Genomic DNA, 13,811 nt, shown 5'->3' with positions numbered 1-13,811 from the left:
GCAGAAATATGGAGAACTGAATTTAACATGAACAAAATGAGAATCTGGTAAAATCAAAATTGGCAGAATCTTCCATCCCTATTGACTACTAATTCAGATAGTACCTCTACTTACGAGCACCTCTGGTTATGTATCCTTCGGAATACACATGCAGCAAACCCGGAAATATTTTTCCAGGTTTCGCCATGCATGCATGCGCAGAAGCGCCCTACTGCACCACACGCATGTGCGGAAAAGGCACCTCCGGTTGTGAAAACCTTGGGATCCGAGCTCTGGAATGGATTCCGTCCGCAACCGGAGGTACCACTGTACTTTTAATTTACCTCGTCAATTACATACACAAATGACATGTATATGTTACACCTAATGAGTTCTGATTTCCAAGATTTTGGGCCTAGAACCAATGGGGTGGTGCAGATTACACACCCGTTATTTTTATGTTGCATAGTTTCCATTCATTAGTGATATTAATAAATCTTGTAGTCCTCCTAGCAACCTGCATCCCATAGAGCAATATGGTGGGCCTACTTTCAGTACGCCCACAATCAGCCCACGTCTTCAGCGCCTGCATGGGCTGGGCTATCAGAGCACCTTCTCTGACCTTCCGATCACAGGAACACAGGAACACCAACACTGCATTCCCGAGGAGCAGGTCCTGGTGCTGTGGACTCATCTGCTCATGTGAGCACCCAAACTCAGCAGAGTAAACAGAAGCAAAGCTGCGGAGGTATTGCAGCATACCTAATTTATTTCTACCAGTTAATCAAATAAAAGAACATAATTATGTATGAGAGGAGCAGCACTCATACAGTCATCCTTTCTCTTTGCAAGACAGATCAAAGAAAAAGAACAACAGTACCAGAGATGGAAGTCTCGAAGAGTAGCCTCTGCCCCCTCCTTTCTCACAGTATGAAAGTAAAACAATAGGATCAGGTGATCCTTGCAATGGGAGGGATGAAAATACTGATATCTTATAACAATATGCCCATTAAAAATACCACAATTGTTACACATTGAGTTTTAAGTAAACACTAATCCCTGAAATAGCAAATATTGCCCACAACTATTGACATGACAGAAGCAAGTGTTATTTTTCTAGAAAAAGATGTGCCAGAACACATCATGAATACCTTCCCATTCTATTATAATGGCAATAGTGCCTATGTGAAAGATGCCAGAACTGAATTCTTGTGAATTCTGGCTGAAAATATATAGCAGCTCAACTGAAACTTTACTTACTAGATAATCACCCAGAAAGGAATGAGAAGCTAGCTATAACTAGATAAATATACAAGACTCCCAATAAACGGTATTCTTACATTTAATTTCTAATTAATTACACTTTGGTGTTCTAGTTAGGCCTCAATATTATGTGGTATCAATGACAAGGTTGGGGACCCCTGTCTCAGAGACTCCAAAGGATTTTTAAAGGACCTGCAGGTAGGAATTGTAACAGATGAAATGCAACATAATTATATGATAAGAATGAAGAGAGTTTATTTTGATTTATATAATGGTACAAAAAACAAAACAAAGATGATGATATAATTTACAACTTCCTTTTTATTAAATGTTCCTTGCTGTTCAGATCAGGCCTCAACAAAACGATGTAGCATTTGGGAGCAAAGATGGAGCCCAGTAAGCCAGCACTGGAGGCCAAGATGGAGAAGATCTCCACAGCCACCATGTATTTCCCCTTGGTGCTCAGGTAGACCGGAACAAAGGAGATCCAAACACTACAAAACAACAACATGCTGAAGGTGATGAATTTGGCCTCATTGAAGCTCTCAGGCAATTTCCTGGCAAAAAATGCCACAACAAAGCTGACAATGGCCAAAAAGCCCATGTAGCCCAGGACACAGTAAAACAGGGCAACTGACCCTTCATTGCAGCCTAGAATGATTTCTCTCATCATTGAGTGCATGTCAGAATCAGGAAATGGGGGAAAGATTCCTAACCACACACTGCAAATACCTGCTTGGATAAGGGAACAAGAAATCACAATGGAGCTTGCCAGTCTTTTCCCCACCCACTTCCTCATTCTGGATCCTGGTTTGGTGGCCACAAAGGCCAGAACCACCATGATAGTCTTGGCCAGAACACAAGAAACAGTCACTGTGAAAACAAGGCCAAAAGCCATTTGTCGGAGCAGGCAGCTTACTCTTTCTGGAGGGCTGAGGAAGATCAATGGGCAGAGGAAGCAGAGCAGGAGGAAAGTGAGCAGAGTGTAGGTGAGGTCCCGATTGTTTGCTCTGACAATGGGTGTGTCCTGATGTTTAATGAAGATGGCAAGGACTAATATTGTGAAGAGAAAGAGAGAAAGAGCCAACAATGCTAAGCTCATCCCCAGAGGCTCTTTAACAGACAGGAAACTGATGGTCTTTGGAATGCATTGCGATTGGTCTCTGTGTGGATAGTGATCTTCGGGGCACCCAACGCAATCTTCCATGTCTGGAAAGAACATAATGCGTTTAGATTTCAGTTGTTAGGATAGTAACAACATGCTGTGAGTATGGAACACTTAATGTTAAATTAGAGTTATCACAGATATTTCCATAGTAACCAAACTGAAAGTGATGCCTAAGAACCCTACCTCAACCTTTGTGTTGGGTTATGTGGGGTGTCCTGTGATGGCTTGCTAACTTCCCATAAACCACATTGTTATTGTCCAGAACAGGTACAGTCCATGACCATTTTACACAGGGGTTCCATTCCCAGCCCCATTACACCCCCACATACTAGGTTGAACGCATTCCACCGCGCCCGGGTGTATGATCACGTATCATTCATAGACATGTTTATTTGTTATTGCCTGAATTAAAGAAGGTGTCTCATAAGAAGTCATATCACTAGTGCATTGAGTTCAAAATTCCCTGCTATATTTTAATCTGTAACGAAGATTAGATCATGGGTCACAAAACGATTCTTTTTAGGAAATGGTCCATATTCCTTTATGGGGGCTATCTGTCAATAGGTATGGAGGAGAAAATTGGTTTTTATGCCACTTGAATGAGAACGCTATCTACATTGCCCTCCTTGAACCAACACATTGACCAAAGTACAGATGCCCTTAAAAATGTGAACTTCTCTAAACATTTGTAATGCAGTTCTCCATTCAAACAATACATTAAAAAACGCACATATCACCATTGATTGATTTATCCTTCTCCTCAACTTCTAACATGACATACGGTTGGAAAATTATATATCCTGTGTCTCTTACCCTTCTGGGATGAAATCTTGCCTTGAGGACATGGAGCACAATCATAGCAGCAGAATGGCTCCCCCTCCTTCTTCTCCTTCCTGGAACCAGGAGGGCAACTTGGGTTACATAGCGAAAGGGGTGAAACCTGCTCATGTAAATAATGGGGAAGAGGGTAAGGAAAAGCTTTTTCTCCCTCTGTCATAATACTAGAACTCAGAGATAAAAAATGAAGTTAATTTTTGATTGATTGGGGCACCTTTTCACACAGTATAGCTAAAACTATGAGATAGAATTCTACAAGAGAAAGTGATGGGCATCAACTTGGCTGACTTTGAAAGATGATTGGAAAAACTAATGGAAGAGAAGCCTATCAGAGGCTACCATCCTTGGTGGAGGGAATGCATTTACTCAATGGTCAGAGGAAGTATGGTGCTGAATACCAGTTGTCAGAAACCACAAAAGGGGAGAGAGGTCCTATGATCATGTCCTACAAGCGTCTGGTTGGCCACTTTCAGAACCTTATTTATTTAGTTATTTATTTATTTATTATACCATGCCACAGGGCAGTTTACATTATAAAAACATAAAAAGGGAAAGCATGACAAACACAATCAGCAGCATCCCAGTTTGAAAGACCATAAATAGTTTAATTCACTAATGGCTTGGAAGAAGAGGAATGTTTTTGCCTGGTGCCTATAGATATGTAGGGAGGTGCCAGGCAAGCCTTCTTGAGGAGGGCTGATTCTTTTCCGATCTAAGAAGTCCCTTTCCTCATTCTACACTTGGTGACAAAGAATAGCTACCCACAAACCTTCACAGCCCCTACTTCCTTCTCAACCATCATGCATTTGAACTGCAAGCAGGAAACACCTGCTTCTTCCCAACAGACTCATGAAATGTACTTGGACGAAAAGAGCCCCAAGCCAAAAGCCACATGCCATATCCAGATGCTGGACAAGATTGGCCAATGGCATTATTCTGCACTAGTTGGGCATTGATCTGAGCCAGCAAGATCATCTTATGTTGAGATTCCTGTATCCCGGACCACATGACTTTCAGGATGACTTCCAACTCTAAGATTCTATTATTCTTAAGCAGTGCAGAGGAAAATGTTACGAATCTGGCTGGAAAGGCAGGTATGTGCTGGACTGGTGATATGTAAGTAGAATAACATTCTCTTTTCCCATCTCTCATAGATGTAGGAATTATGCCTCACCTGGTGAAAGCTTCTGTGCCACACCATTCTGTTGTCATCAAGGGTGAATTCCTGGCCTGTGGCAGCCTCCCCACCTACCCTTCCAACTTTGACTCTCATGAAGGAGTTATTTGGGAAAGTGACCAGGTTGGTAATATCAAAGCCAGCTTCTACTTCCCTGTTCGCACTAAAAGATACCGTTTCCCCAGCAGAGTTGTTAAAGGAGACACTCCTAAAAAAGGGGTGGAGCTGCATTGAAAGAAAAAGAGTAACTTTGAAGTAATGCAAATGTCTTGTAATACATACATAAAGGGTTTAACGCTGTAGACTAAGGTGTCCTGACAGGCTTGGCCTAAGTCACTTCCTCTTACCTTGGAAGGAAATGGGCAACAAAGCCATTTGTTCTGCTCACTCTAAATGTGAATTTGGTGTGTGTGGAGTTCTGACCTGCTCCCTACAGCCACATGGATTTAAGAAAAAACAGAGATACAACTTAGGACACTTTCGGACCATAACCCAAGCCAGGGAAATTGCTGGCATGGCAGTTAAAGAAAAAAGAGAGTGAAAATGTAATAAATAAACTGAAAGTAGAAGGGAAAATAGTAGACAATCCAAAAGATATAAGGAAACAGTTTGTTATTACAGAGAGCTATATTGAGCTGAAATTGAAAAAAGAATGAGGACATAAGAGACCTTTTAACAGATTGGTTACAGTATGACCTGCTGAATGATTTCTTTAAAATAGACAAAAGAAAAGGTTTCGCTACTAACTATCAAGGTTTGAGAAAGAATGGTTGGGAAATAATGTGAAATTATTTTCTAAAATGTATAAATTGTTATTGGACTGATTTACTAAAGATGAAGAAGTTACCGTATTTTTCGCTCCATAAGACACACTTTTTTCCTCTTAAAAACTAAGGGGAAATGTCTGTGCGTCTTATGGAGCGAATGTGTGGTCCCTGGGGCTGGGGGGAGGGGAACCTGGGCTTCCCCCACCAGCCCCGCAAGCTCCGGGAGTCGAGGCAAGGCTGCACGCAACCTTGCCGCAGCTCCCCCAACCTGTTCTGGGGGCTGGGGTCGGGGGAAGCTCGGGCTTCCCCCGCCCCAGCCCCGCGGCTAAAAACAAAGCCAAGGCAGCGAGCGGGATCCATCCCACTCGCTGCCTTGGCTTCTGCCAAAGCCGTGCACAACCTCTCTAGCTGGGAGATGTTGGGCGCGGCTAAAAAACAAAGCCAAGGCAGCGAACCCGGACTTCCCCTGACAGCCCCAGAAGCCTGTCCGCTGCTATTTGGGTCGGGGGGGGATAAGATTTTTTTTCTTTATTTCCCTCCCTAAAAACTAGGTGCGCCTTATGGTCCAGTGCACCCTATGGAGCGAAAAATACGGTAAATCGGTTATGATTCAGTGGGCAGGAAACTTTGGGTATAATATACAGTTTGCAGCATGGGAAAAACTATGGAGAGGGGATTTGAAATTTGCGGCGTGTTATACTTTAAAAGTAAATTATATGGAAATGATGTATTGCCGAGGAAATTAGCAAAAATGTAAGGAAAAGGAGGGCACCTTTTATCATATGTGGTGGAATTGTAAAGTGATAAAGGAATTCTGGGAAATGATATACAATGAATTTTTTAAAAAAGGTTTAAAATAACTATTGTTAAAAAAAACCAGAAGGCTTTTTGTTAGGAATTGTAGGTGCAGAGATACCGAAGGAACTGAAAAGACAGTTTATGTATGCTACAACAGCTGCAAGGATGCTTCTTGCCCAGAGATGGAAAGACGACAAGATACCTACTAGGGCAGACTGGCAGATGAAACTATTGGGCTATGCAGAGATGGCAAGATTAACCAGGAAAATCATAACTCAGGAGGATCAAAACTTCAGCAAAGAATGGGACAAATATATATTGTACTTGAAAGACCACTGTAAATGCTTGAACTCGTTGGCAGACTTTAAATAACTCTTGCAATGATACATAGGACTTGGACACAATGAAGGGTGATAAATTAGATGGATTTATAATATGCAGTTTAAAAAGTTATTTAAAGAATCCATGGAGGGGAGGAGGGAAAGCTTGAGATTCAGAAGAATCTTGTGCAAGTTTTAATATTTGTAATAATATTATGCATGTAAATGAATTTGTAAAAACAAATAATTTTTTTTAAAGCAAGATGGTCTGATACTTCACTGTGCTAGTCCTTAATGAGCAGCTTCTCTGCACAGAAGCGGAGAATGTGGAGTTTGAATTTTTTCAGGGTACTGTTTTACATATCACTGCCTACATCTAATAAAGTATATCCCATGATAGGCATTACCTGCCAAGGCTGAAGCTCCTGCATCCCTCCTTCCACCGCTGCCCTGTATTTGGTCCTGGACAAGAACATGGCATGTAGAGCATGTGCTATGGCATAGACAGCAGTATAGAGACTGTAGCTGTGGCCAGACATGGTCATCTCAAAAGCAGACGAAGGGAGATTCTCCAGCTTCTCCTCTCCAGTGCAGGTTCCACTGGCCTGCTCCTCTGTACTGGAGTTTGGAAATGAACAGAGAAATACTTGTGCCCAGATCTGCTTGACAAAGCCATTTCCATTTGCCTCAAAAGGATTTTGTGCCTCAAGAAAGAATTTGAATCCTTGTACCACATTTGAATGAACTGCAAAGGAGAGGGAACCCTGGAAGGCTTGCATATCCCAGTTCATTTGATGGCTCAATGCTGTGAAATCCAGTTGTGCTGTCAGAATCCACACCTTGCCGACAGATATCTTGGTCACGATTTCCATTTCACCTAGTGCTACCATTGTTCGCAATGTAAGCATGGACTTGGTTCCTCCATAAACAACCACCACCATGGCTTTACTTTCCAGAATAGCTTGATAAATTTGGATCAGCTGGAAATACATGGCATAGTACGCAGCCAAATGTGTCGTTTTCAGGTTTGTCTCTGAGAAGGCCAAGCAAATGCCTTTCTGGGAGAGCAGAGGTTTCAGGGTCTGAATAAATCTCTCTCCACTTTCTGCAGCAAGCAACCCAACCCATGTCCAACCAAAGTGCAGAAGTAACTCAACAATCCCAGTGTGCTGATGGGCTTCATTGGGCACCATCCCGTAGAAGGAAGTGGATTGGCTTTGATCAGCATCCTCTGGAGCAAAGGAGCCATAAGTGAGCTAAAGGGAAATAAAGGAGCATCATCTATTATTGCAAATAGACTAGGTATGTGCATCCAGGGCCTTCCCACCCAGGAGGCAAAATGAGCCAGTTGCCTTAAGAAGGCAGGTTCCAGAAAGCTGGGGGGGTGGCAGATTGCACCCTGTGTTTCTCAGACTCCACCTCCTTCTTTGCCACCCCTGCACGCCCAGTTTCCTGCACTCCTGCTTCCCTCTCCTCCCTCCTCCTTTTCTTTCTCCACTTTTTCCTCTATGCCTTCCTATGTTGCTGCTTTCTTCTCCCCTGTTTCTTTTGCTTTGCTTCAGTGCAGCATTTCAGCTCCTGATTTCATGGCGTCTTCCCTTCCTCTCTCAAATCACTAACACACAGAATCCCCATCAAGTGCCACAATGTGTGGGCAGCTGACTCCTTATAGGCAGGCTTCCAACTTTGCAAGAGAGCAGCTTCAGTCTCCAACTAGTAGGCCATGGAGCAAAGGTGAGAGGGTGTCAGTCGGCAGAATGGAATTTGGATACATGTTTTTAGGTGTGTGTGGACAAGGAAGTGGGGTGAGATGAGCACTCTTCCACCATCCCATTACCTTCTCTTCATCCATATACACTGACAATTTGATGCTATGCATTGTATTTAACTGTGCAAAGCACACTGGGAACACTTTTTGTGAAGGGCAGAATCACTCTCCTTTGTCTCTCACAACTATTTCTCTATTATACAAATCCTTTCTGGATAGAAAATATCATGGTGAATGAGTGTGAAATGCCCAAGGCATTATCTTACCTGGGGAATCTTGTAGATGCCCAAGATGTTTGCCAGGTAGATGGAGGTATCAAAGTCCAGTCCCCCAATAACTGCCACCAGGTGTCTCTGGATGTTGCACTTGTAGTTGGCTATAAGTGTGGAGGGAAATTTCAGAGCAGCCTGGTAGGTCATCCTTTCATCAAAGTAATTGTCATAGATGTGGAATCCCAGTGTAATATTGGGTAAGATCTTTGGGTTCTCGTTGATCTCCTTGACAGCAAATACCAAGGCCAGAATATGCTGGTAGTTCTTTGGAACAATACTGAAACAAGAATTTTATGCTGTATCATTGGGGGATATCCTATGCATTATTCTTTAAAACTGGGCTTCTGTATGAATCCTCAGTATCTTAGTGCAAATTGTGCCCTAATATCCGCATATCTGCAGAAGAATTTCCCCACAGGAATGCATTGTATTCCACTTGTATTCCACTTACTCTAATATATGCATTTATATATGCACCAATATTCATTTTTGTTTATATTGTTTAGCTGGAGAACTGCATTGAACAATTCGGAGAAATGTGAAATTCAAATGATGTCTGTGTTTTATTTCTGATATATTTTAAGAACATTTTTTTTTAGTAGTTTCATATTTAAATATGAACTGATTAGAATTATCCCCTTTCCAATAATGGAATATTGATGTTTACTTTGGGATCCATCATATACTTGACAAGGCTTCTTGAAGATAGAAGAGATGTTCTTGCGGACACCAGCATCTAAATCTTTTTCTCATACCAACTTCCCTAAGCCTTCCCCTCCTGTCCAGTTCACACACAGATTAGTTGAGCAGCTAGGTACAGTTTTCCTCTGACCGACAAACTCCTCAGATTATGTTCCTGCCTACTTGGACAGCTGAGCTCCTTTAAGAAATCTGCTTTTATAGTGTTCTTCTGGTATGAACTGAGCAGCATTTTGGCTTAATGTAGGGCTCATTCAGACCTCCCCTAGTCCTGACATTTTCCTCCCAGAAAACCTGATCTTTACTGCTCAATTGGAACACACACCTCCCTCAGAACTTCTCCCAACTGACAGTTAACTGACATTTCTTCACTGATCACTACCTTCAGCTGAATACAGTCTGAATATATCTGATCCAGGCCCTGTCTATAAATTATAAACACAATTGTCTAGCTTGATTTAGATGAGCACATATGGGGCTCTTTGAGTGCCACCTCAAAGGAGAAGTGAGCCTTTAAGACCCCTCACATGAGACTTTCTGAGGTGAGCATTAAGAACAGAGAAGGGCTTTCCATCTTAAACTAGGGAGGTTTACTCTGTGAGTTCTCTTGTTAACCTCTACTTCGAAGAGGTTTGGTGGGTTGTGGGGAGGAGAGAACACATCAACAAGACCAGGCTCTCTCATCTCACTGACACATTCAGATCTGCATCTCCCTTCTTCCAAGCCAACTCCTCAGCTTTGTAAATACCCCCACACCATCTGCCTGGATGTAAATTCCACTGAAATCAGTGGAACTAGCTTCTAAATAGGCCTGGTTAGAGCTGAGGGATATTTCAGTATCAGCTGATTACTTGACATTTGAATTCTTTACAAGTTATTAAGAAGTTGATGGATAGTTAGCCTCTCTTTGAAGTTTTCTTCATCAAAAGCAGTAAGGAGGTGGGAAGCAAGTCCGCCAACAATAAGATCACCAGGTAGGTGGTATTCATGTGGAATGCTGGACAGATCATGGATGGTGCAACTCGTGGTCTGATTGCACACCAAATGTAGCAGATGAAAGAGAAGGGGCACAATAAACAGCAGCATACTGAAGCAAATATTCTTTCCCATAAAACACCCTTATTTCCATCCAGCACATGAACCTTGCTTAACAACCACTCAGTACAATATTCTGCCTTGTCATGAACAGCACTTCTCTAACAATTCACAAATTAAAATCCTATTTTACAAGTTGATTGAAAGAAAAGCGAAAATCCTTCCTCTTCCTCTGTCCTCTCCCTTGTAAAGAATGCCAGGAAGAGGTTACAATACCCATGTTTTGACATTGGTTAGTATTCCCTGGAAATCTACTGAGACATTATCCAAGGGAGACTTAGACATGCTGAGAGTGATAATTACAGGTGAGGTAATAACAAGCTCTCATAAAATGAGCAAACCCCCCCCCCCCCCCGCTTCTGATTTTTCATCCAAAGTGGTTTCTGTCTGTTTATGGGACAACAAAAGGGCATGCAGAATTAATAGCAATGAGGAAGAGAAGAACAGTTAGCCAGTCTCTTATTAATGCTGACCGGTGCAAATGATTAATCTGACCTCCCAAAATTTCCCACCTGAACACCAGTTCATTAGTTTCATGACAATTATGCCAAGACAAAAGAATGGTGAAAAGGGCTGAGTTTTGTACGTGGTTTGTGTTGGTAGGAAGGAAAAATAGGTATCAACAAAGGAGAATGCTCTGGATGCCAAGATCCAGGTTTGGGGCACAAACTCTTTGGTGAGAGATTTCCATCCGAGATTTTAAATCACAAAATATGCAGCAAATTGAAGTGGGGAAATATAGTTTGCTAGACCTTTAAAATATGACCTCCCTCTTCCCTTAGCATAGAATACGACCACACATTTGTTTAGTTAAGAACTGGTAATACTTATAAACCCTTCGAAGGCAAAGTTCATGTGCTTTCCCACACAACAGTCAGAAAACACAGGCAGAAAAACAAGGCTTATTTACAATGCTGAAAGTTCCAAATTCTTGATATAGGAATGCAAGGGAGGCTTCTAAGAACCAGGTGGTCTGAGTATGAGGAAACCAGCTCAGACCTAAAATGTTGTGCTTCTCAGGTAAAGTGAAGGAGAGCAAGAGGCCTGATTACCACTTCGATCCCAAAGTGAGCTATGCCTGGCACAACATAACTGAATGGGGTGGATAAAGAGAGATTACATTGCTCATATTTTGGTGGGAAAAACCCCACAAAGATGATGGGATAATTTATTATTTCCTCTTTATTAACTGCTCCTTGCTGTTCAGATCCGGCCTCAACACAATGGTGTAGCATTTGGGAGCAAAGATGGAGCCCAGTATCCCAGCACTGGAGGCCAAGATGGAGAAGATCTCCACAGCCACCATGTATTTCCCCTTGGTGCTCAGGTAGACCGGAACAAAGGAAATCCAAACACTACAAAACAAAAACATGCTGAAGGTGATGAATTTGGCCTCATTGAAACTCTCAGGCAATTTCCTGGCAAAAAAGGCCACAACAAAGCTAATAATGGCCAAAAAGCCCATGTAGCCCAGGACACAGTAAAACAGGGCAACTGACCCTTCGTTGCAGCCTAAAATGATTTCTCTCTTCACTGAGTGCATGTCAGAATCAGGGAATGGGGGAGAGGTTCCTAACCACACAGTGCAAATGCCAGCTTCGATAAGAGAACAAGAAAGCACAATGGCACTTCCAAGTCTTTTCCCCACCCATTTCCTCATTCTGGATCCTGGTTTGGTGGCCACAAAGGCCAGAACCACCGTGATAGTCTTGGCCAGCACACAAGAAACGGTCACTGTGAAAACAAGGCCAAAAGCCATTTGTCGGAGCAGGCAGCTCACTCTTTCTGGAGGGCTGAGGAAGATCAATGGGCAGAGGAAGCAGAGCAGGAGTGAAATGAGGAGAGTGTAGGTGAGGTCCCGATTGTTTGCTCTGACAATGGGTGTGTCCCGATGTTTAATGAAGATGACTAGGACCACCACTGTGAGGATAGAGAGAAAAAGAGCAATCAATGCTAAGCTCATCCCTAAAGGCTCTTTAAAAGACAGGAAGCTGATGGTCTTTGGAATGCATTGCGATTGTTCCATGTTTGGATAGTGGTCTTTGGGGCACCCAACGCAATCTTCCATGTCTGGGGAAAAAGTAATGCATTTTTATTTCAGACGTTAGGATAGTGACAACTACTGCTGTGAGTATTGAACGCATAAGGTTAAATTGTAGTTATCACAGATATTTCTAGAGTAACCAGATTGAAAGTGATGCATCAGAATCCCACCTCAACCTTTGTGTTGGGTTATGTGGGGTGTCCTGTGATGGCTTGCTAACTCCACATAAACCACATTGTTATTGTTCAGAACAGGTACAGTCCATGACCTTTTTGCACAGGGGTTCCATTCCCAGCCCCATTCTACCCCCACATACTAGGTTGAATGCATTCCACCGCGCCCGGTTGTACGATCACGCATCATTCATAGACATGTTTATTTGTTATTGCCTGAATTAAAGAAGGTGTCTCATACGAAGTCATATCACTGGTGCATTTAGTTCAAAATTGCCTGCTGTATCTTACCCTGTAACAAAAATTAGATAATGGGCGTCAAACCATTTCTTTTTTTGGGGAATGGTCCATATTCCTTTGTGGGGGCTATCTGTCAATAGGGATGGAGGGGATTTTTTTTTTATGCCACTTGAATGAGAAGGCTATCTACATTGCACTCCTTGAGCAAACACATTGACCAAAGTACAGATGCCCTTAAAAATGTGTACTTCTCTAAACATTTGTAATGCTGTTCTCCATTAAAACAATAAGTACAAAAATGCACACATCACCACTAATTTATTTATCCTTTTCCTCAACTTGTAACATGACATACGGTTGGAAGATTATATATCCTGTGCCTCTTACCCTTATGGGATGAAATCTTGCCTTGAGCACATGGAACACAATCATAGCAGCAGAATGGCTCCCCCTCCTTCTTCTCCTTCCTGGAACCAGGAGGGCAACTTGGGTTACATAGCGAAAGGGGTGAAACCTGCTCATGTAAATAATAGGTAAGAGACAAACAAGATGATAAATTGCTGGCAAAAGTTATCACGATGAAAGTGGGAGTGGGAGATGTGAGGGAGTCCAAAGAAGATGTGAAATTATGTTAAGATATATGTTACATTGTTTATTATATCTATTTGTATTTTAAATCCTAATAAACATTTATAATAATAAAAAAATAATAATAGGTAAGAGGGTAAGGAAAAGCTTTTCTCCCTCCCTCATAATACTAGAACTCAGAGATATCCAATGAAGTTAATTTTTGATTGATTGGGGCACTTTTTCACACAGTATAGTTAAAACTATGAGATTCAATTCTACAGGAGACATTGATGGGCATCAACTTAGCTGACTTTAAAAGATGATTGGAAAAACTAATGGAAGAGAAACCTATCAGAGGCTACCATCCTTGGTGGAGGGAATGCATTTACTCAATGGTCAGAGGCAGTATGGTGCTGAATACCAGTTGTCGGAAACCACAAAAGGGGAGAGAGGTCTTATGATCATGTCCTCTTTGCGGGTTTCCTACAAGCATCTGGTTGGCCACTTTCAGAACCTTATTTATTTAGTTATTTAGTTATTTATTATACCATGCCACAGGGCAGTTTACATTATAAAAACATAAAAAGGGAAAGCATGACAAACAGAAACAGTAACATCCCAGTTTGAAGGACCATAAATAG

The 13,811-nt window shown here is 42.0% G+C and overlaps 2 protein-coding genes across 2 annotated transcripts in view; both read right to left on the bottom strand.

Annotated features, from left to right (window-relative positions):
* LOC308460291 (uncharacterized protein) overlaps window positions 1–13,811 on the bottom strand; it is a 226,847-nt gene that overhangs the window by 131,620 nt on the left and 81,416 nt on the right. The gene's annotated exons all lie outside the window — the stretch shown is intronic.
* On the bottom strand, window positions 1,533–11,301 carry LOC308460599 (vomeronasal type-2 receptor 26-like). Its single transcript, XM_080977185.1, has 6 exons — window positions 9,920–11,301; window positions 8,344–8,626; window positions 6,717–7,565; window positions 4,422–4,649; window positions 3,224–3,350; window positions 1,533–2,451 (listed from the first exon to the last, which is right to left on the bottom strand). Exons 1-6 carry the CDS (start codon window positions 10,156–10,158, stop codon window positions 1,550–1,552), a joined length of 2,628 nt encoding a protein of 875 aa, XP_080833311.1. The 5' UTR covers window positions 10,159–11,301; the 3' UTR covers window positions 1,533–1,549.

The sequence above is a fragment of the Podarcis pityusensis genome, assembly GCF_964106645.2.
Source record: "Podarcis pityusensis genome assembly, chromosome: 13".
NCBI classification, from domain to species: domain Eukaryota; kingdom Metazoa; phylum Chordata; class Lepidosauria; order Squamata; family Lacertidae; genus Podarcis; species Podarcis pityusensis.
Note: the sequence above shows the minus strand (reverse complement) of the source record. Positions and strands in the feature narration are given on the sequence as shown.

Excerpts from the sequence above, each read along its gene's own strand:
- LOC308460599 (XM_080977185.1), bottom strand. The coding sequence starts at position 10,158 with ATGGGAAAGAATATTTGCTTCAGTATGCTGCTGTTTATTGTGCCCCTT. Across the intron at positions 3,351-4,421 it reads GGCACAGAAGCTTTCACCAG|GTTTCACCCCTTTCGCTATG; the intron begins GTGAGGCATAAT and ends TTACATGAGCAG. Across the intron at positions 2,452-3,223 it reads CAAGATTTCATCCCAGAAGG|ACATGGAAGATTGCGTTGGG; the intron begins GTAAGAGACACA and ends TGTTCTTTCCAG.